The following is an 18,776-nucleotide window of genomic DNA, read 5'->3' as shown; positions in this document are numbered from 1 at the left end:
AGCAGGAGAAAAAAAAATGTAGGAGGGCAGATGTGATAGCTGTGTACAAATATAAGATAGAATGTGATCAGCGAATGGAGAGTCTAATGACTTATTTACAACAAAGGATAGAATAGTAAAGAAGGGGCCTCAAAATGTTAAAAAATCACTCCAGAAATAGCACTGATGGAAAAGGAGAGACATGCAAGCCGAGACTTTTGAAAGGTTCATGCCAGGACACCCCAATATATATCAAATGGCAAAAATCATCAAATTATTAAAATCACTTATGCCCTAAACAGTTATTAAATAGGACTTCCTAAGTCCATTTAAGTGTCGGTCTGGTTTAATTTAATATCAGATCATAAAAAACTACAATCAATCTGCCTTAAATAAAAAACCAAAAACCAGGACCAACAAAAAATAAAAATTTTTGGTCTAAAAAAATAGCTCAAGAAAAAGCAAACAAAATGGTTTAAAGGCACTGATATATAAAATCCCAGTTTACAATGTCACTCACACACTTACCTGGGGTAATGCATCTTGTTCTGATCAGTTTCATACCAGCAATTTGTAAACAAACCAGAGGGTTTGTTCACTGATGAACAATAACATTGAATAGAGGTCAGCAGAAAGTTTTACAAGGAAAGATTTCTGGAGCTCAAATATATCTGTTGAGCTGAGTAAATACAAGAAAAGAGGAGTGCATTTTAACATTGAACTATAATATTGAAGGGTAAGAAGCAAAAACCAAAGAGGGAGATGAATTAATTAGTGTGGTGCCCAGAGGTAGAGGAGGAAGGATAATGAAGAGTAGTGGGATTAAATTAGGAAAAGCAAAATTTAGGCTGAGTATAAAGAAAAAAAACTTACTAATAATGAGTTTTATTATTTCGGGAATTAGTCTCTCAGGTGAAATGATGGCAACATCTGTCTAAGATTTAGGACTTTTAAATTTAGGTTGCGCAAAGGTGTTAACACGTGAAGCACGAAATACGCGCAAAGGCACCCACGCTTTGGGGAACAAAACAGTGCTGGGAGGGACAGAGTGAGTGGAGGTGACCACATCCTGTCTCAGCTCCATGGCTACAGTGCAATTACCAACATCCTCCTCAAGAACTGCCCAAAACAGCCTACACACACGTGGCACAAGCCCTGCTTGGAAGCACTGCCCATGTGGAAAAGAGACAGGCATGTACACAAGTAGGTGGTTGGTAGGAGTTCCTGGCCCGATGTAGCTCCAAGCACAGTGGAGTAAGGACATGTCAGCACACCTGGTCTTTGCTCCCAATTCCAGCATTGCCACCTATCCAAGCCTTCCAGTTTGATGGTAACAGCAAAAGAAATCCATCACCAAAACTGTGGCATTTTGTTGATCTAAATCAGGTTATTTTGTTCGGACATTAGCCAGCCCATGCCACACCATTCAGAGGCCAGGCTTGGTGCTCCAGTCACAGCACTCTGCTTTTGAGCACTTTTTGGAGTCAATACTGCAGTTCAGAGGAACAGCTTCTATTGCTCCTGCCTCTTCATTTAGTTCATGGAGGCCAAGCAAGCCAGCTAACACCATCATAAAACAACATAAAGCATCCCTTCAGAAAGGCGAAAATGCCATGCGCTGCAGTTGGCAATCTGATGTCTTGTTTATAGCACTTTTCCTGCTATCTTAAGTGGGAAGCATCACCCAAAACTGTTCTAACATTTTGTTTTCTGAGGTTTGCTTTGCCTACCTCACATAAAAGTAAAAACCAGAAAAATCTTTGCAGGCAATTCTGAGAGCACTACTGAGACCACAATTGGATAAAAAGTTTGTGCCTAATAACAGGCAGGCTGTTCAACCAAGTGAAAAAGAAGGGTTAAACACTGTAGCTTTATCAGGAAATTTGAGGCTTTACACTGGAAGCAATTTGTTCAATGGCTATTTTGACCATAGAACTTCCTAATCTCAGTTCCCATAAAGTTTGGCTTGAAGCCAGCCAGAATGGTTCGTTTCAGCTGCACAGATATCTTCCACAGAGGAAATAAAAGGATTTCAAACCCCGGAGTCATTTCCTTTGGTTCTCGGCTCATTCAGAAAAAATGTCCTTTCGGTCAGTGATATCTTCGACTTAATTCCTGCAGCATGACTTTTAAAAAAAAAGAAAAAAAAGTCTTTGTGGGAAACTTTTTCTGAAGGTTTGGAAGTGTGCCCTATAAGCTCTTTGCCAGTTGGTGTAAAATACCTTCTTTGCTCCCAGAAGTTTGCAAAGAAAAATGTCCTCTTCAGTTCTACATTAACTCTGAGTTTTCCAGAAGTTTTTACTCATCTAGCAGTCTCCTTTAATAATTAAAGGAGATATTTACACTCATATACATGGATGTATGAGTTTACAGAACTGTGCATCAAAATAATCCACTAAATGTATTTTAATCACAGGGACTGACGCACATGCAGCTTCAGAAGTAGTAGCGCAAACAGAACAAGCCAGCACTTACCAAGTGCAGCAATGTATTTCCCAAAAGTATCATAGAGTTTGAGACATCATAAGCCTCAGTATCTCACTTTTCAGAGTAGCAGAACAAACATTTGAAGATTCAGCCCCAAATCTGAAAAGTGATCCAAAAGATCCAAACAAGATATGCTTAAAACAAGCATACAGGCCAGCCAACATAAATATCAGGAGTATGTCCTTTCCAAGTGAGTGGGATAGGTACTCCTTGAAGCTGCCACCATCTTAAGCACGTAGCCAGGGTTTCACTGAAATAACATTTTTGACACGCAATCTAGCTGTAGTGATCAAATTCATTCCAAGCACGTCAGACTCAAGAACACCACCTTTACATCATCATGAAAGGGTGAGGGAGCTTTTCAAATATATCCTCAGGCCTGTGATATTTCCATGAGTCCTATAAAACAAAATACTGAGGTGCAGGGCTCAATATAAATGGCAGTATTTGTGGGTTCCGTAATAGCGAGCTTACACATCCTTTGTCCTAAAATGCACTTTGAAGCACCAGGATGCCTAGGAGCTGACACATGTTTCATCAAGAAGATTGATTTTAGTGAAACTCAAAGCCTTCTTCAGTATTGTGCTTCAGCATGCATCGAATATTAAGCATACACATCCTGAGATGGCCCCATCTTATGTTCAGAAAATTCAGAAAGCAGAGTAAATGACACATGCAAAATGGAAACATTAATGAGTTGAACCCTACTGCCAACTTCAAATGTCAGTGCCGATCTTGATAATTAAACTACTCTTTCTAGGAAAGTTTATCACCAGATCAAAACCATAGTTTTAATTATTATTTATTAATTGAGCCTTGTATAACATACTTAAATGCTCAGAATTGTTTCTTCCTGCATTATAATGATTCAAGGTGTTATAGGAGATGGACTGACACATCAAATCCTCACAAAGTAGTTCAACATACATACATTCATATTTACATGCATCTCCATATATATCACAAGCTTCTTGATAGCACTTTTCTGCAAAGGGCAACTGAGGCCTTAGAACTGAAGGCCTTCTTTAGCCTAACCCAGATATTTTCTTACAATGTCTTGAAGAGCACAGATGAGACCTTCAATCTGTGGATCTCTACAAGAGAGAAGATAAACTACATTATTAGATCTTATTTCTGTTTTCTAAAGAAATGGCAGGGGAAAGGTGTATTCAATTTATTAAATAAATAAAAAAAAAGTAAAATAAATAATGAAGCACAATTTTCTATATGCCAATCCAAACATTTCTGTATTGTAAAGTTCCCTTTATTTAAATCATTATTTACCAGGATAAAATAACAGCGCAGAGATGCTGATGAAGCATGTAGAAAGAAAGACATAGGGAAGATTTACAGAACAGATAATTTTTCTGAGGATAAAGTAATGGTACCTTTTTCCTTTTTCTCATTCTTTTTTAAAGCTGTAGGTAAATTCAAACCAAATGCTGACTGGAAATTTTTTCCCCTTTTACATTCCACTCTTCTTCTCCCTTTCAGGAATGCCAAACACAGGAGCTGAGTGTCAGTAAAGACTGTCCAAATTAAAACAAAATTTCTGGTTTCACTTAGTCCTATGGGTAACATGTGCTTCTACTCTTCCCTAAAACATAGTGGGAACATGGGGCTTTAAAAGTGGAATCTGAAAATCCTATTCTCTTACAAGCCTTATTAATATGAAATTACTCAGTGACAGTCAGAACTTCCATTTAAAATAATAGAAGAACATTTCATAGCCAGTCCTCTGCCTTATCCTCGCTTCCAAAACACTGACAGCTCACCTTGCTGGGCTTTTGAAGGTTAATTTGACATAACCTATTTTGGAGGGGTTTTGTTTTGTTTTGTTTTCTTTAATGTACAAACCTGAAGACATTTCCTAGGCCTCACACTGGCAAACGCACAGGTAATTTGCAAGGAGATGAACTGTAACAGAGCCACACTTCACTCCTCCAGCTCCTGCTCCCAAGCATTTCAGCCAACCATCACAGCTTCCCCCACACACTCCCATGCACCCTAATACAGCCAGTCAGCTACTGAGACCATTAAAGCAGCTGTATGAAAATACAGCTTACAATATTTGCCTGACTCCAGACTCAGAATACTGGGGGGACTCTTCGAAGTAAGTGCATGCATTGGGGCAAGAATCCTGACCCCACTCTCAAGCAGGCTCATGCCACAACTCCCCCTGTCATAAAAACTGAGTTTGCTCCACCCTCCATACCAAAACTTGGCTGCTCTGGTGGTCAGAAACTCTCACCCATATTTAATCACAGCCTGTTTACTCTCATTTATTCTTGCTGCCAGCATTGTCCACACATTTTTTCCCTTGCCTAATACCAGACACTGATTTCTTCATAGACATCCCTATTTTGTTCTGTTTTGCAAATGTTCTTTTAAATGCTATGTCTTCCATTCCTCACCAATCCTTTTCTTTACTCTTTCGAGTAAGAAGAGCCTCAGCATTTCCAAGAACTAAACTGAGACCACAGGAGCATGAGTTTGACTGCATGGAAAAAGGAACAAACTCTAGCTTTTGTCTTCAGGGCAAGAGGAGGGGAGGTCAAATAGGTTACCTGGATAGAAAGAAGTGGTGGGAACAAGCCTATCAAATAGTTCAGGAGAAGAAATTCAAGTGGAAATTAACCAATTTAATATGCCAACTATCATTTCCATGTTTTGCCTGTGGGAGAGCTGCACACTAGGGCAGCAGGTTCAGGTCTATTAGGGCAGCTCCCGGTTCAAGGCAGGACTCAGGTAAAGCAGGATGTAATCCAGTGCTGGATCTTTTCCCCACTGAGAGCTGCTGATGTCAGCATCTCCTTGCATTGAAAGTGTCCCTCTAGAACTTTGAGCTAACCAGAAGGAAGGAGCAGGCTGGAGTGATGACAATCTCTCTTTCCAGGCAAGCAGATGGGGGAACTGGTAGCCCTTGAGAAAATCAGAAGATATTCACTATATCTATCCCTCTTGCAAATAAAACACCAGGCTGGAGAAGCTAAGTGTAGAAATTGCAAAGTAACCATGGAGTCACTCAAATGCAGTGCTGACAGCACAACATCAGCGGCCCCCTAAGTGTTTTAAGCCTTAAGAAATAAGATGGGTGAACTTAAATACATACTTCAGTCAGAAAACAGTCACAGAAAAACTGTGAAAGCAAGTCAATGAACTGATCATCTTAACACTAAGATCTAACATGCATGGCAAAGATGGAACAGGCTGGTGGGGTAGAAATGATCAGACAAAGCATGGCAGAAAGTAACACATAACCTGCAGGAATCAAAATGCAAAACTCTACAGAAAAGCAGTAAGTGAAGTGCTCATAGAGGATTTTAATCACCCCTACACAGATTGGGCAAAATCGGATGTAATGCAAATACCACAATTCTAGGTGCTGTTTCAGAGAGCAGCTGCTTAGGAAGCCCAGAACAGATGCAGCTCTTAATTTTAAATGACCACAGAGAAGGTTATAGGACAAATTGACAAAAGTGAACACTAACAAATTGCAACAACAGATGGTATTCACCCTCCCAGTTTGAAAAGAGCTCCAGGACGCAATAACTGACTACACACACTAAGAACTGTTGTGCAGGTTTTTTTTTTTCCTAAAACTGACTTTGTACCTGAGGACTGGAAGGTGGCACACATGGTTCCAATATTCTGAAAACACCTCAGGTAAGATCCAGGTACATTAAAATCTGTAAATTTGATGTCATATCACCAGAAATTACAGAAACAGAGTAAAATCAATGGAAATAAAATATGCTGAAAGAGTTAACCTGGCTTTTGTAGGTTTGTCACACAGACCTATTGGAGTACTTTGAAAAGGTCAACAAGCCTGCGGATAAGGGTGATCTGGCTAATATAGTCTGCTCGGATCTCCAAAAGATATTTGACAAGACCCTCACAAAAGACTTCTTAGGAAACTAAGCAGCCATAGCTTAAGAGGGAAAGTTCTTGGGTAAACAGTTGGTTAAGAGATAAAAACAGAGGGTAGAGGGCATGATCTTTCTTACAAGGGGGGGCAGGACCAGCGGACTTCCACAAGGAACTTTGCCAGGACCCATACTGTAGGACTCACTTCCAAATGACAAGAAGAGGCTAAGCAGTGAGGTGACAAGATTATTTAGGAGACAAAACAGAAGATGCATCTGTGAAGAGCTGCAGAAGAACCTTATTAAAGTAAGCAACTGGGTAATAAACCAGAAGAAGAAATTAAATGGAGATAAATGTAGTGACGCACATGGGAGAAAATTCTGGCTTTACATTATGATGCCCTTTGAAATGTCCATAAAAGTGTCAACTTCCTATTTGCTCGGAAAGGCAAATTGAATTTCAAGAATTATTACAAAAGAAGCAGAAAGCAAGGCAAAGAACATCCAGCAGAAATATCTACATATATTTCCCTGTCAGCCCCTCCTTTCCCATAACTTTTGAACTGACTGACCCCATTCTAGCAAATTTGACAGAAGTAGCAATCTCAAACACTTTTAAGTTCCCAGACCTCAATCTCATTACTAGACAATGGTGAAAACACAGCAGAAGTTTGTTAATCCCAGCAGCCTCCAAAGGATTTTTTGCACAGCATAACACCTCTCTCCTTTAAGTGTAACAATTTTACCACTTCTGCAGTAAAACCTCAAGAAAACAGAGTACGGTGGGCAGAGTTAATGCAATTCTTTCTGATGTAAGAACTCAAATTCACGCAACTTGATAAATATGTATGTGCCTCCAAAATTCAAGGCATATTTAATGTCTGTTCCATGACTTTCTTCTCTAATAACTGTCTATACAAGCAATAAAACCTGTTTCTATTTAAAAAGAAAATTACTAAAACAATGTGCAACAAATAAACAAAAATTAACCACTAAAATATTCAGCACAGATTTTTTTTTTCCCCCTTTTAGTTTTTGGGCTTTTTCTAAAGATAACTTCCATCAATTATGTGGAATTTACCCTGCAATTTACTGTGAGCTGAAGTGACTGACAAGAGCAACCAAGATACCTCAGGCAAAAGAGGTCACTCAGACCTTTTTCTTGCTGTTTTGTGATTAAAGGCTGACCACAAAAACCTTTACGTTCTGAAAAATGACATGCTTGGTTGGTTAATATGCAGGCAATTAACATAGAGATAACATGCATTTAAATGGAGGTCCCATTGACCCCCATCTCCTGACTGCAACCTTTGCTCTGAAAGCAGACAGCTTAGCAAAAATATTCAATTAATAAAAAGCCATAAAGGGCAACAAGTCCATTTCAATTAATTTAAAAATAAATGGTGTTTACTGCTCCATATTTAATAAGTTAATATAAAACAACTAATATCACAAGCAGTAAAGGAATGTGCCTGAAAGATCTTTATAAAGATCACATAAAAATACCCAACTCCTTCTCCCCTTTGTTTAGAGTAAAACAGAACATCCTATATGCAATGAAATAAAGAAAGACTGTTGTTTTATACATTTGAGCCCGTTTTCTTGCCCATATCCTATCCCAAGTGTGATGCCACAACTTGCTGCAGTGACTCCCATCCCTCTCTTCAAGCATTATCTACTGTTTAAACCCTCAACTCTCATACCTATACCTCCCTCCCAAACTCCTTGTTGGCCAAAACCAGCACAAGCTCTGGCTGGCTCCACCATAGAGGAGCAACTAATGAAATACTGTAGTTACTTCAGGTGGACCAAAACTAAATCCATCCTCTGTCACTTCTAGCAGGACAACTGAGTATCCATCCTACATAACTGCCCATTTTCTGAAAATGTTTAACTTTGTTCTATTTGAAAGTCCCAGCCCTCTTTTGCTTTAAACTGGACAATAAGTTGTAAACTTCTATGTGAATAAAAAATTGACAGCTTAGAGACTCTGAAATTGGAAACCAAACTAAGAAAATTTAACCATTTGTAATTTTTTATTAAAACTTGTAGTTTGGGGGTCCAGAGAAACCACATATCACACCACTGCCATCTAATGGAAGAAAACTTCAGCCAATCATTTGTCCTGGGGAAGACCCAGTCAGACAAAAACTATTTCATCAAGTAGGAGAGTCATTTGTAGCACCCCTAACATGGCCTCCTCTTTTTCTCATCTATAAAATTAGCTCTCTTCAAAACATTCGCAGTTGAAAAAACTCACTAAATGTTATCCAAATGTACACTTATTCTCAGGAGAGCTGAAAGACTGGTTTGGTTTGGTTTGGTTGGGGTTATTTTGTGGAGAATTCAGTAATTTAAAGAAATATCATTTAACTCCATTCAAAATCCCAATATTACTTACAGTACCTAAATTGATTGTGAACCCTGCTCTTTTTCAAAGACCTGGGCTTCAAAGTCCACAGGACAAGGTTGCCTTTTAGTTACTTTTCTGTAGAGTACAGTTGTTTTCTTTACTGTTGATTAACATCTAGAGCTTTAGTGCTCACATAACTGTATATGGCTATCACAGCCTAAATAGATAGAGTAATATTATTAATGCCTGCCAGTTCCTTTCCCAGAAGTGGTGTGGGTGGGTTTTTTGATCAGCATTGAGGGAACTACATCTTTATTGCCAGCGGTTATGATTTTTTTCCTGTGTTGCACATCTATTCCTGTTCAAGCAATCCTACACCATCTCCAGGCAGGCAGCCCTCAGACACCCAGCAAGACAGATGCAATAAAAATGATGGTGCAGTGTCTCAGCGTTTCACAGTACACCCTCTACCAAGAAAGAGAACATTTACTTCATTCACTTGGGCAAGCGAACGCTGCTTTTCGAAACAAAAGCAGAGGGTGTGCAGTAATAGGGGGAAAAGCGAGCGGTGACCTCTCTGCTGGCAAACCAAAGAAGTGGAGTCGTGTTGTAATTCACAGATCTGATTCAGAATGGTTCCTGTTGACTACCCATGTTCAATAAGAGCCTGTCAATTGGATTCATTATCAAATTGTCACTATATCAAGGCAGCATATGTTTGGCATATGCTCTATACTCTGAGAGAGCCTAATGGAGTAGACTCTAGCAAAACTAAGGAGCTGGGCACTATCCTCCTCCTCCTCCTGCCTCTGTCCCAGGTTTCTACAGGTTGGCTGCTGTGCTGAAGGTCTTGAGACTTTTGAGAAAGTAACTACTGAACAGAATACCGTCACTTTTAGAAGAGATGACTTGCCTTCAAACAACCAGAGGCCAAACAGATAAACTGGTGTATAGGATGCTCTATCCTGGCATCAGAAAAAAAAAAAAAAAAAAGTTTAAGCAAAGTGATTCTTCAAAACACTTGAAAAAGCCAAGGCATTGTAAGGAAGCTTTCAAGAAAGCTGATTATGAGCCACTGCTAAGGATAAAAAAAATTCTCTTCTGTTCATTTCTGTGATATGAAATAGGTATTTCCAAGTCTGCTGAGACCACTAAGAGCCTACTAGCATTACCCAATCCCAAAATGCACTTCAAGTGCACGCCAAGCTATTGGCAAAGTTTTATACAGACCAATGAATCAAAACATTAATCACTGTGTACAAATGGAAATTTTACTTGTTTTATTTCTCTGGAAGGAAACAAAGTTAAACCAATTATTTGTCAGTGATATGGGCCTGCAGATTCTGGAAGCAGTAAATTAAGAATAATCACAGATTAGATATGTCACAGAATACTTGAGCATCTTGGGTCTCCTTACAGAAAATATTTGCTAGGCCATGAGTTCATTTATGAAAAGATAATGACCCAGGAAATTTTTTCCTTAATTGCAAAGAAGCCGTTTAAGAAAGTGTCTGGGGAACTAATTAGGAAGGAGTTTCCTCTGTAGAAGACCTGGCTTTAAATTCAATAAACAACTTTTAGAGGTCTTGCTTGAGACAGAGCACTGTTTAGAGGCAGTCAAGAATGTTTGCTGAGGTGCAGCTGCATTTTGCAGGCATTGGGGTGGGTATCTCTCTGAGTCCTCACCACGGTGACACACTGGCCAGTGCTGGTGTGCTCCAGCTGTGATGACTTGCTGGACACAACTCGTTGAATCCTTTCCTATTTCACTTCAGCAGATGTGAAAAGCATTCAAAAATACACAGACAGCAGAATCTCTACCTCCAAGCTAAAATGAGATTTTGCAAAACACTTGTACATTTGCCAAGACATAATAATGCCTGCTGGCCAACCCAACAGGTGCCAGGAAAATTGCTTTGTTATGATACCTAAACACCCATGAACACATCATCTGTAAATTCAAGGAGACAACTGCTTAGTTATTTTTAATATATATATGCAGCTTTCCCACCCCCATATAGTTTCTGGTAACTTTTTAAAGTGGTCAGATTTACATAGCATCATAGCTCATGAGCCCGGAGATCAAATGAGCTTTTATTTGCTAAGCTAAAGTGTGAATTTACACTTCATTCATGAGGGAACAACCTCATGTTTTTTTGCTGGCAATTCCTTTCACTTCATTTTGATGTATGCCTGCTGTCATGGTGTTTAGATGACTCCTTTAGGTATTTTTTCTTCAGACTTGACTCTTGACCTCATGTGGTTCCATAGTAATATCACCTTTTAATTTAAACATAAAAATATAATCTCTATCTTTACTTATAAAAAACACAGGAGTTAAAGCAAAAAAACCCACTGAGGTTTAAAAAGACATCCCAGAAAACAGATGAAAAAATTTCCAAATATTTACAAATTTTAAACAATCAGCCTCATGTTGTTTAATGCATCTTATCAAAACACACAGCATTGCAAGTCTGCTTTTTTCCTTTCAACTATTTCCAAATGAGGACTCAGTGACACTGTTGAAGACTTTGTCCTTCTGCCTCTGGAGATTTGGATTTATCAGCTGGCTTGCTAACCAAAAGTGGTACAGCATGGTTTGTGCACTCTTTTCAGGAGACCCAGGAACAGAAGGACCAGACCAGTTGTGGCTGCTGCTGGTCAGTGGTGAGAGGGATCAGCAGAGCCACAGACAAAACTCATTAAGCGCCTGCCCCATGTGTCCGGCTTTCACAAACGTCTCACCGTCAGAAAACCCGCTGAATTAAAATATTCCATATTGCTACACTTTTAATAACTTGCGAACTATTTAGCCACTGATGTGCCATTACATAATGCATTGGAGTGGATCAAAACGGAAAAAAAAAAAAAAAAGAGAAATGCAAACAAACAAAACTAATGCACAAACCCCAGCACATATATTGCTACTCTGGCATTGAAAGCAGGACTGATTTATTAGCTACACAAGTCTAGAGTTTCAAAATTAAATAAGTCTGTTTTACAAATTATTTACTTTCTACAAGATCCATTTCCCCTTGAAGCACACTGTGCATACCCTCCTAGTGTGAACAGTTTACAGTCTGTGATCAGGCAGAGACCTACTTGTCTGGATTTTTTTTCCTTTCAAAATGGCAATTCTAAGAATCATAAATTACACAGCACAGTTATTGTAATTTGAGCTTATTCCCAATAAATAAAATTTATTAACTAAATAGCTTTCTATGCAGCTTAGCTCTTTCCCACCAGCTTATTATTTTACGTAGACTTGCTTCACATTGCTAATCACAACCAAATTGTGCCCTCTTAAGTACAAGAATATGAATTTAAAAATATAAAGTAAAAATGCATAATTTCATATAATCACAAATAACCTTCACTCTCCACAGAATATGTCCAGAGAGTACTTTGTAAAATTTGAAGTTTTGAAAGCATTTTATCTAACACACATACCAAGGTATATCTACTATATGAATATAAGCCTTGTTTATCAGAACACCAGAGCAGAAGCCTCCAGCTCATTAAGCTCCAATGCATTAGAGTTTTTAGGGATGCTGGAGAGCTTAAGCATATGAGTAGTAACACTGACACAAGGCAGGACAGACTCCTTTTGGGAGATATGAAACACCACTTTATCATGCCATTCCAATTATCTCCAGCACTTACAGTAAGCCTCCAGTTATTCCATTTTTGTTACACGAATAAACTCTCAATTTATAAAATAGGTCATGGTAAATTTTACGTCCTGGTCTAAAAACAGCAAGGGAACTGGAGAAATAAAACTGTATGTGATATATGGTGGGTTAACACAGATGACCTCATGGCATTTTTTTTACCATAAACCTACCACAACCCTAGTGAGTGCATATCTGCATCCAGATTTTCATATTTTAAAAAGAAATAGCTCATTGCTAACATTTCTCAACTAGAAAAATGTCATAAAGAAATACTAAAATTATAAACAGAGTTGCTGTAGTTCCCCTCGTCATGTTAGACACATTTCTCTAAGACAAACACTGCTATTCAACATATCACCCATGATGCAAGTCACCCATGATTTGAAAAAATATACATGAAATGAAGAATATACCACTGAAGTGTTTGTCTCCTACAAATTACTGTGATTCATAGGTTTTATTTATTAAAAAAAATCCCACAGGTGGAATTTCAGAATTTTAGTCATTCTCCTGTGCTCATCTTCTAAGGTCTAACAAAATACTCAAAACCATGCAAGCCCCTGATTAAACCAGGAAGCAAATCTGCATGCATGCAATTATAGTGTCTGCAAGGGCAGACGCAGATGACAGTAATTCATACTCTAAGAAATGGGCTTGTGTATTTGGCAGATTAACTGTTCTGTATTCCATTGCTATGAGGTATGGAAACTGTACTGTGAAACAACCATTACTCATTCCCTCAGCTCTGAGCACGTAGGTCTATCAAAGGCAAGCCAGGCTGGAAAGGGTGGGGGTCGAGGGCTGGAAAGAGAAGAGCCTACACGTTTCATATTAATGCTTCTCTTGAATGGTTTCTTTTATTTCATTTCCCCCACTTTTTAAATTAGCAACTACAGTAGGCCCAGAAGGGGAAATGTGCAAGAAGAAGAGGGAGAGAGGGGTGGGAAAGGGAAAAAGCAAAAGCAGCCAAAACTCTCCAACTGGTTCATTAGGGGTTTTGTGTTTGAACATCTGAATGAATCATGTGTCTGTTTTTCATTATTCTCCATATGTATTTGTTCTCTGCTTTGTTCAGAGATTTCTGGCCATGTTGTCATGACTGTGCTCATTTTGTTTTATATATTGTTCTGTTACAGGGTGATTGTTATTTCTCTGTCTCACTTAGCAGCTACACCACCAACAAAGAGCAATCTGAAAATGAGAGGTTATGTCAAAAGGTGTCCCTGGTGAACTCTCTTGCAGCCTATATGATTACTTTAGATCTGACTGCTTAATTCAGACCAGGGAGAAATCCTCAGATAACACTGCTCCTTATCATGACAGGAATGTTGTGAGTGTCTTTATAAAAATCCGAGGAATAATGGAGAATGACTTAAAGTACATCACTGAATGTTATCCTCAGTTCTCCAAAAGGAAATCTAACACTTCTTGCTAAGAAGTAACCTTTTTTAACAGGTCTGTTATTATATGGAGGTTTTGAAATAATTTCCTTGCTAAATTAAATATCTCTACTTTCAGCTTTACTCTATACCTTGGTCAACACACATATGAAATTCTGAAATCACTAATCATGTGATAATTTCTATCATCTCCTCAAATTTAATTCATTCTACTTCATTGGATGCACACCACAGGACAATGTGCTCACTTCACAAGATAATCTCACACTTAGCAGAAAGTGAGTGAGACCCAAAAGACTGGAAAGGAACAAACAAATAGTGTGGTTTTTTTTCCTTTTTTTGTTGTTAGAATACTGGCTTTTGTTTGAGAGGTTTTGGGGGGAAAGGCAGATTGTGTGGGGGGGAGGGGGCAGTTGGTGGTTGTTGTTGTTTGTTGAATTTGGCTGGGTTTTTATAAAGAATAGATGTAGACTCCACTGTTTTAGAGACAGCTTCAACTTCCGGAAAAATCTTGGAGTAAACAGTTGTATGAATCCATTCACAGACCGTCAAAGGTGGTGATTAGTCCTATGCAGCACAGATTCAGAAAGAATAAAAAATGTCATATTGTAATTTAAGTATGTAACCAGCCTTACGAATAGCTCAGTATTATATATTTTAGTTAAACCTTGCTTCTCTCTCATAACTAGAGCAGATAGGAGAAAAAAGGTCTAGCCAAAAATGCTGTGAAGTAGGTGTCAAACTGATTAGCAGATCCAATTTAAAAAATAAGTTCTCAATGGCTCAGTATTGCACTACATGATGTACTGAGAGGTTTCCTCAAAAGTCTTCTCCAGGTCTGTTATTATTCACTCTTTTCCACATTAACGTGTCCAGTGGATTAGAGAAATCATTTATTAACTGTGAAGAGGATACTAAAGAGGTAAGTGCTGCAAGCACTCTGGAGGCTTAAGATTATACTCAAATCTTAGTAAATTAAGGAGACCACAGGAAAAAAATAGGATAAAATTCAATACAAATGGAAAGTTCTAGCTCTAGGAGTGAATAATCAACAACCTGGAGCAGAGCACATAATAAGGAATGCCTGGCTGGCAGCAGCACTGGAAGAGAGTAACAAAACCAGGGACTGCACAGAATCTCTCAGCATAAACCAGTACCATTTTTCTCATGCAACACCATGTGCCTCAGAGATGCATCTATATTTTAAATACATATAAACTTATTTATTTGTATACATCAACAATGAAGAGAGTCATGCGATCACAGAGAAGACAAACCAAACCCTTCATTATTAATAGTAAAATATGCTATTTAAAATGATCAAATCTAGGCCATCTAAAATCTTATGCCCAGCTCCAGGTTCCTCAGGTAAGGAGTGAGCTGATTAAAGAGACTAGCAAAGTGCAATATATTGAGAAATTTAAAATAAATTGCCTTTAAGAAAAAAGTTAAAGGACTAGCGTTTAGTCTAAGGAAAAGATAATGCAAATGCAGATCAGTCTTCAAATATATATGTTTGCTGCAAAAAGGAAAGAAAGAAACTGCTCTACGTGTCCACTGGGGGTAAGAAAAGAAGCAATAGACTTAAATTGCATCAAGAGAGATTTGGGTTAGACATTAGGAAATGCTTCATTATAGCGAGGAGAGGGAGTGTTATCACAGATTGCCTGAGGAGTTCCAGGAATCTCCACCACTGGAGGCCTTTGAGCACAGGTTGCAGAAATACCCTTCAGCAGTGGGTTAGAGCTGATCCTGCCCCAAGGCAGGTCCTGACCACTTCAGGTCCCTTCCACTTCTGATTCCTGGGAAGCTTTTTCTTTTTTTTTCTTTTGGCAGCCTTACTGAAGAGAAAGGAAATTGTACCCAGCATTTAAAGCAGTAAAACATCTATTCTTTTTATGCCATAAAGCATACTGTTAATAAATCCAATTATGTTTATGATCTTTTAATGGCACTACTTATGTCATAAAGATCCATCTTTGAAAATAGAAATAGATATCTCTGCCCTACAGTGCAATACAACAGCATGAAAGCAAAATAACAGAAAATACCTACTCATTGTTATATGGCTCCTATTAAAATAATTTTAAAGCTAACTATAATATAAAGAATGCCAAATCCAGACATTCTTCTTTCTCAAAATTCCACCATTCATATTCTTTACAGTATTTTCATTTCACATTTTGTGTTTCACAAACATCCACTCCTTTCCTTGTTTACCACTGGCAATGGGAGCAAAGGAAGTTCTGCCCACAAGGGTACTCTTTTGTAATGCAATCAAAAAAAAAAGCAAAAACCACCAAATCCCAAACACAGTGAGGTCTTGTTCCCGGTGTGATATTCAAAGAAATACAGAGCAATGTTATCAGAATTCTGACCGAAGAGTGCCCCAAGGAAATCAAATGCACATTCAGGCAAAAGCAAATGCACAGCAGTGCAACTTATGACAATGGCCCATGACCAACTGGGTTGGTGGAGTTTTCTAAGACTAGAACTGCAGTCTTCCAACTTGCTTTTCTCCTGAGTAGCTAATGAATGCTGGTTCTGGCAGGCAATAGATAAAGTCACACACTTCTACAAGTCTCAAAAACATCTTTGGTATTCGTGGCAGCATTGTTCTCCCATGTAATTTCTCCAGAATGCTTCTCTGCTGCTTCTCTTCACCCTGTATCTGGCCACTCACAACATAGTCCTAACCTACGATTCCTTTTCTTTTTACCATCATACATGCAAATACTATCCAGGATGTACTTCTTTTCAAAACTCACTCTAGTAGATCTTATTACTCTCCTCCTAAAGTATTCTGTACACCACTACTGGAAAGCTACAGAATCATTTTAAGGCACAATTTCTCCCCTATAGACTTAGCAACACTGCAGACTCATAAATGAGTAACAATTCTTGTCCAGAGATACTACTACACGTGTTAGTCAATATTTTCCTCGGCAAATATAGCTACAAATACACACATGAAACATGCTATATTTCATTTAAAAATATTTGCATATATTAGCAGAAAAAATTAGGAACATAAAACTGGAAGAGGAATTATTTCTATATCTTGGTATTGCAACTTGTAGATCTACTTGCGTGATAAAATAATATTTTCTTCTTCCACTAGCATACGCCAAGACTTCACAGAAATATAAAAATTAGACCAGGTTTTTCTTGGGAAACTTTTCCCAAAGGTTTTTCAGTTTTATATAGGAAATCAATTTGCATCACTGATGATATCATTCAAATCAGACAGCACTATGTGGTTAGAAGGTAATTTACTCTTCTGCTGAAGCAATTTGATACTTGTTCTGATTTGTGATTTTCATTTTGTTTGTTAATGAAAAAAATTAATGAGCAATGTTACTGGAAGCACAACTCAAAGCTTTGGCATTATTAAATATGTTTGTAATATACTATGCATTATGTTGATTGCACAGTTGGAGCCAGAGCCTTGGCAGTCAAGTCGCCAGTCAATCATTCAAACTGATAATGAACTCACAGGGTGGACACTTTGCACGTACCTTTGCACTGATTTGTGTTTTTGTCAAGAATTGCCTTTGTAGATACAATTTTCCCATACCTATGGAGAAAACAAAAATCAGAGGTACAAGTTACTTTATTTTAGTAAAGTACATAGTGATTTTTGCATGCATATATAACACATCCTAGGAAGAGGTCTAGAGCTCTTGAAAAACGTTCATCTCATCATCCTGGCGAGAACCCTTATGCCACTGGTTCAAGCACCTGAAGAGCACTTCCACCAGCTGTCCATCTCTGGTCCATGCAATGCCAGCATAAATGCCAATCATAGTATGGATTTTAGAACACTGACACTGTAAAGAGGCCTCTTTGACTAAATTATTTTTAGTGTGTCTAGTTTAAATACAGACAGACCACATTCCTTCAGGATTAACCAAAATGCAGGAATTATGGTCACTTTTTATATGCAGGCACACACAGCTGTGCTCATTTGTGCATCCATGTCTATGGATATACACTCCATCTAGTTTGGATAAACAGAACCTTTGAGGTTTGTGTGCATCTCCCAGCTCTTTCCAAGATGAATGTTAATACTCATTTGAATTTATATCACCTCCCATAGATAACATGGCACTGAACTGCAATTTGATAGACTTAGCACGGTGAAGAGGGAATTCGGGCAGCTACAACTTGTTATATAAAACAACTAGACCATAAAATAGGTATCTGTGTTTACCTCACAGATGTTAAGACTAAAAATGCAGACTTAATAGTAAGTATCACAAAATCCTGTCAAAAGATCACAGAAGATGGCATTTACGGATGAACATAAGATACCAGAAAAATAAGTAAAATAATTCTATTTGTCAAATCACCAACACATCTCCTGTCTTTGTTGAAGAGAATTTTCCTTCAAATCCCTTTCCTATATTTTTTTAAAAGCATTATTGATACTCTGATATATTGGGCTTTCATTTGGAGGACTTTTCCATTAAACACAGCTTTCTACGTCCACAAAGGACATATTACTATGAAAGATTTAAGAAAATTATATCTTCTAATGGCAAAATAACCAACATCAATTATAAACCATTGAAATGTATGGTAGACAAATGCTTATTTGGTTAACCCTTATTAATAGCAATATAAATTTGGTGTTAGTGACTCCTGCTTGAGATCCAGAAACCAGAATGTGGAAAACCTTGCTGCTATTCCCTTCTCTGCCTCAGGAGGAAATCCATGCCTCCCACTATACAGCAAAGAACTCCAGAACTCTGAGGGCAGCTAGAGTACTGTACCACATATTCATATTCAAGGACACACTCTTCTTTGTCCTAAGTGTCTGTAAACATACTCAGGAAACCAGGTAAAAAAGGAAAAAAAAAAGGAAAAAAAAAAAAAAAAAAAGAGAAAGACACACGTCACTCTGGGATCAAGACTTAAATACTTTATGAAAGGGAGTAGCACCTATGAGTAAGACTGGGAATGGCCTAACTAAGCATGCTCTTTGATATCAGTAAAAATTTGAGACAAAGTTCTC

General features: G+C 38.1%; 1 protein-coding gene across 6 annotated transcripts in view; it reads right to left on the bottom strand.

Moving 5' to 3' along the window:
• Positions 1 to 18,776, bottom strand: part of RBMS3 (RNA binding motif single stranded interacting protein 3) — a gene marked incomplete at its 3' end in the record, with an annotated part of 441,712 nt that overhangs the window by 302,580 nt on the left and 120,356 nt on the right. For all 6 annotated transcript variants that reach the window (XM_083873885.1, XM_083873884.1, XM_083873887.1 and 3 more), the window contains exon 3: positions 17,278 to 17,336. In XM_083873885.1, coding sequence (XP_083730011.1) covers positions 17,278 to 17,336 — 59 coding nt within the window. The remainder of the gene's footprint in view (positions 1 to 17,277; positions 17,337 to 18,776) is intronic.

Source organism: Zosterops lateralis (assembly GCF_965231275.1).
Source record: "Zosterops lateralis genome assembly, chromosome: 1".
NCBI lineage: Eukaryota > Metazoa > Chordata > Aves > Passeriformes > Zosteropidae > Zosterops > Zosterops lateralis.
This window is presented reverse-complemented; position numbering and strand designations above follow the sequence as displayed.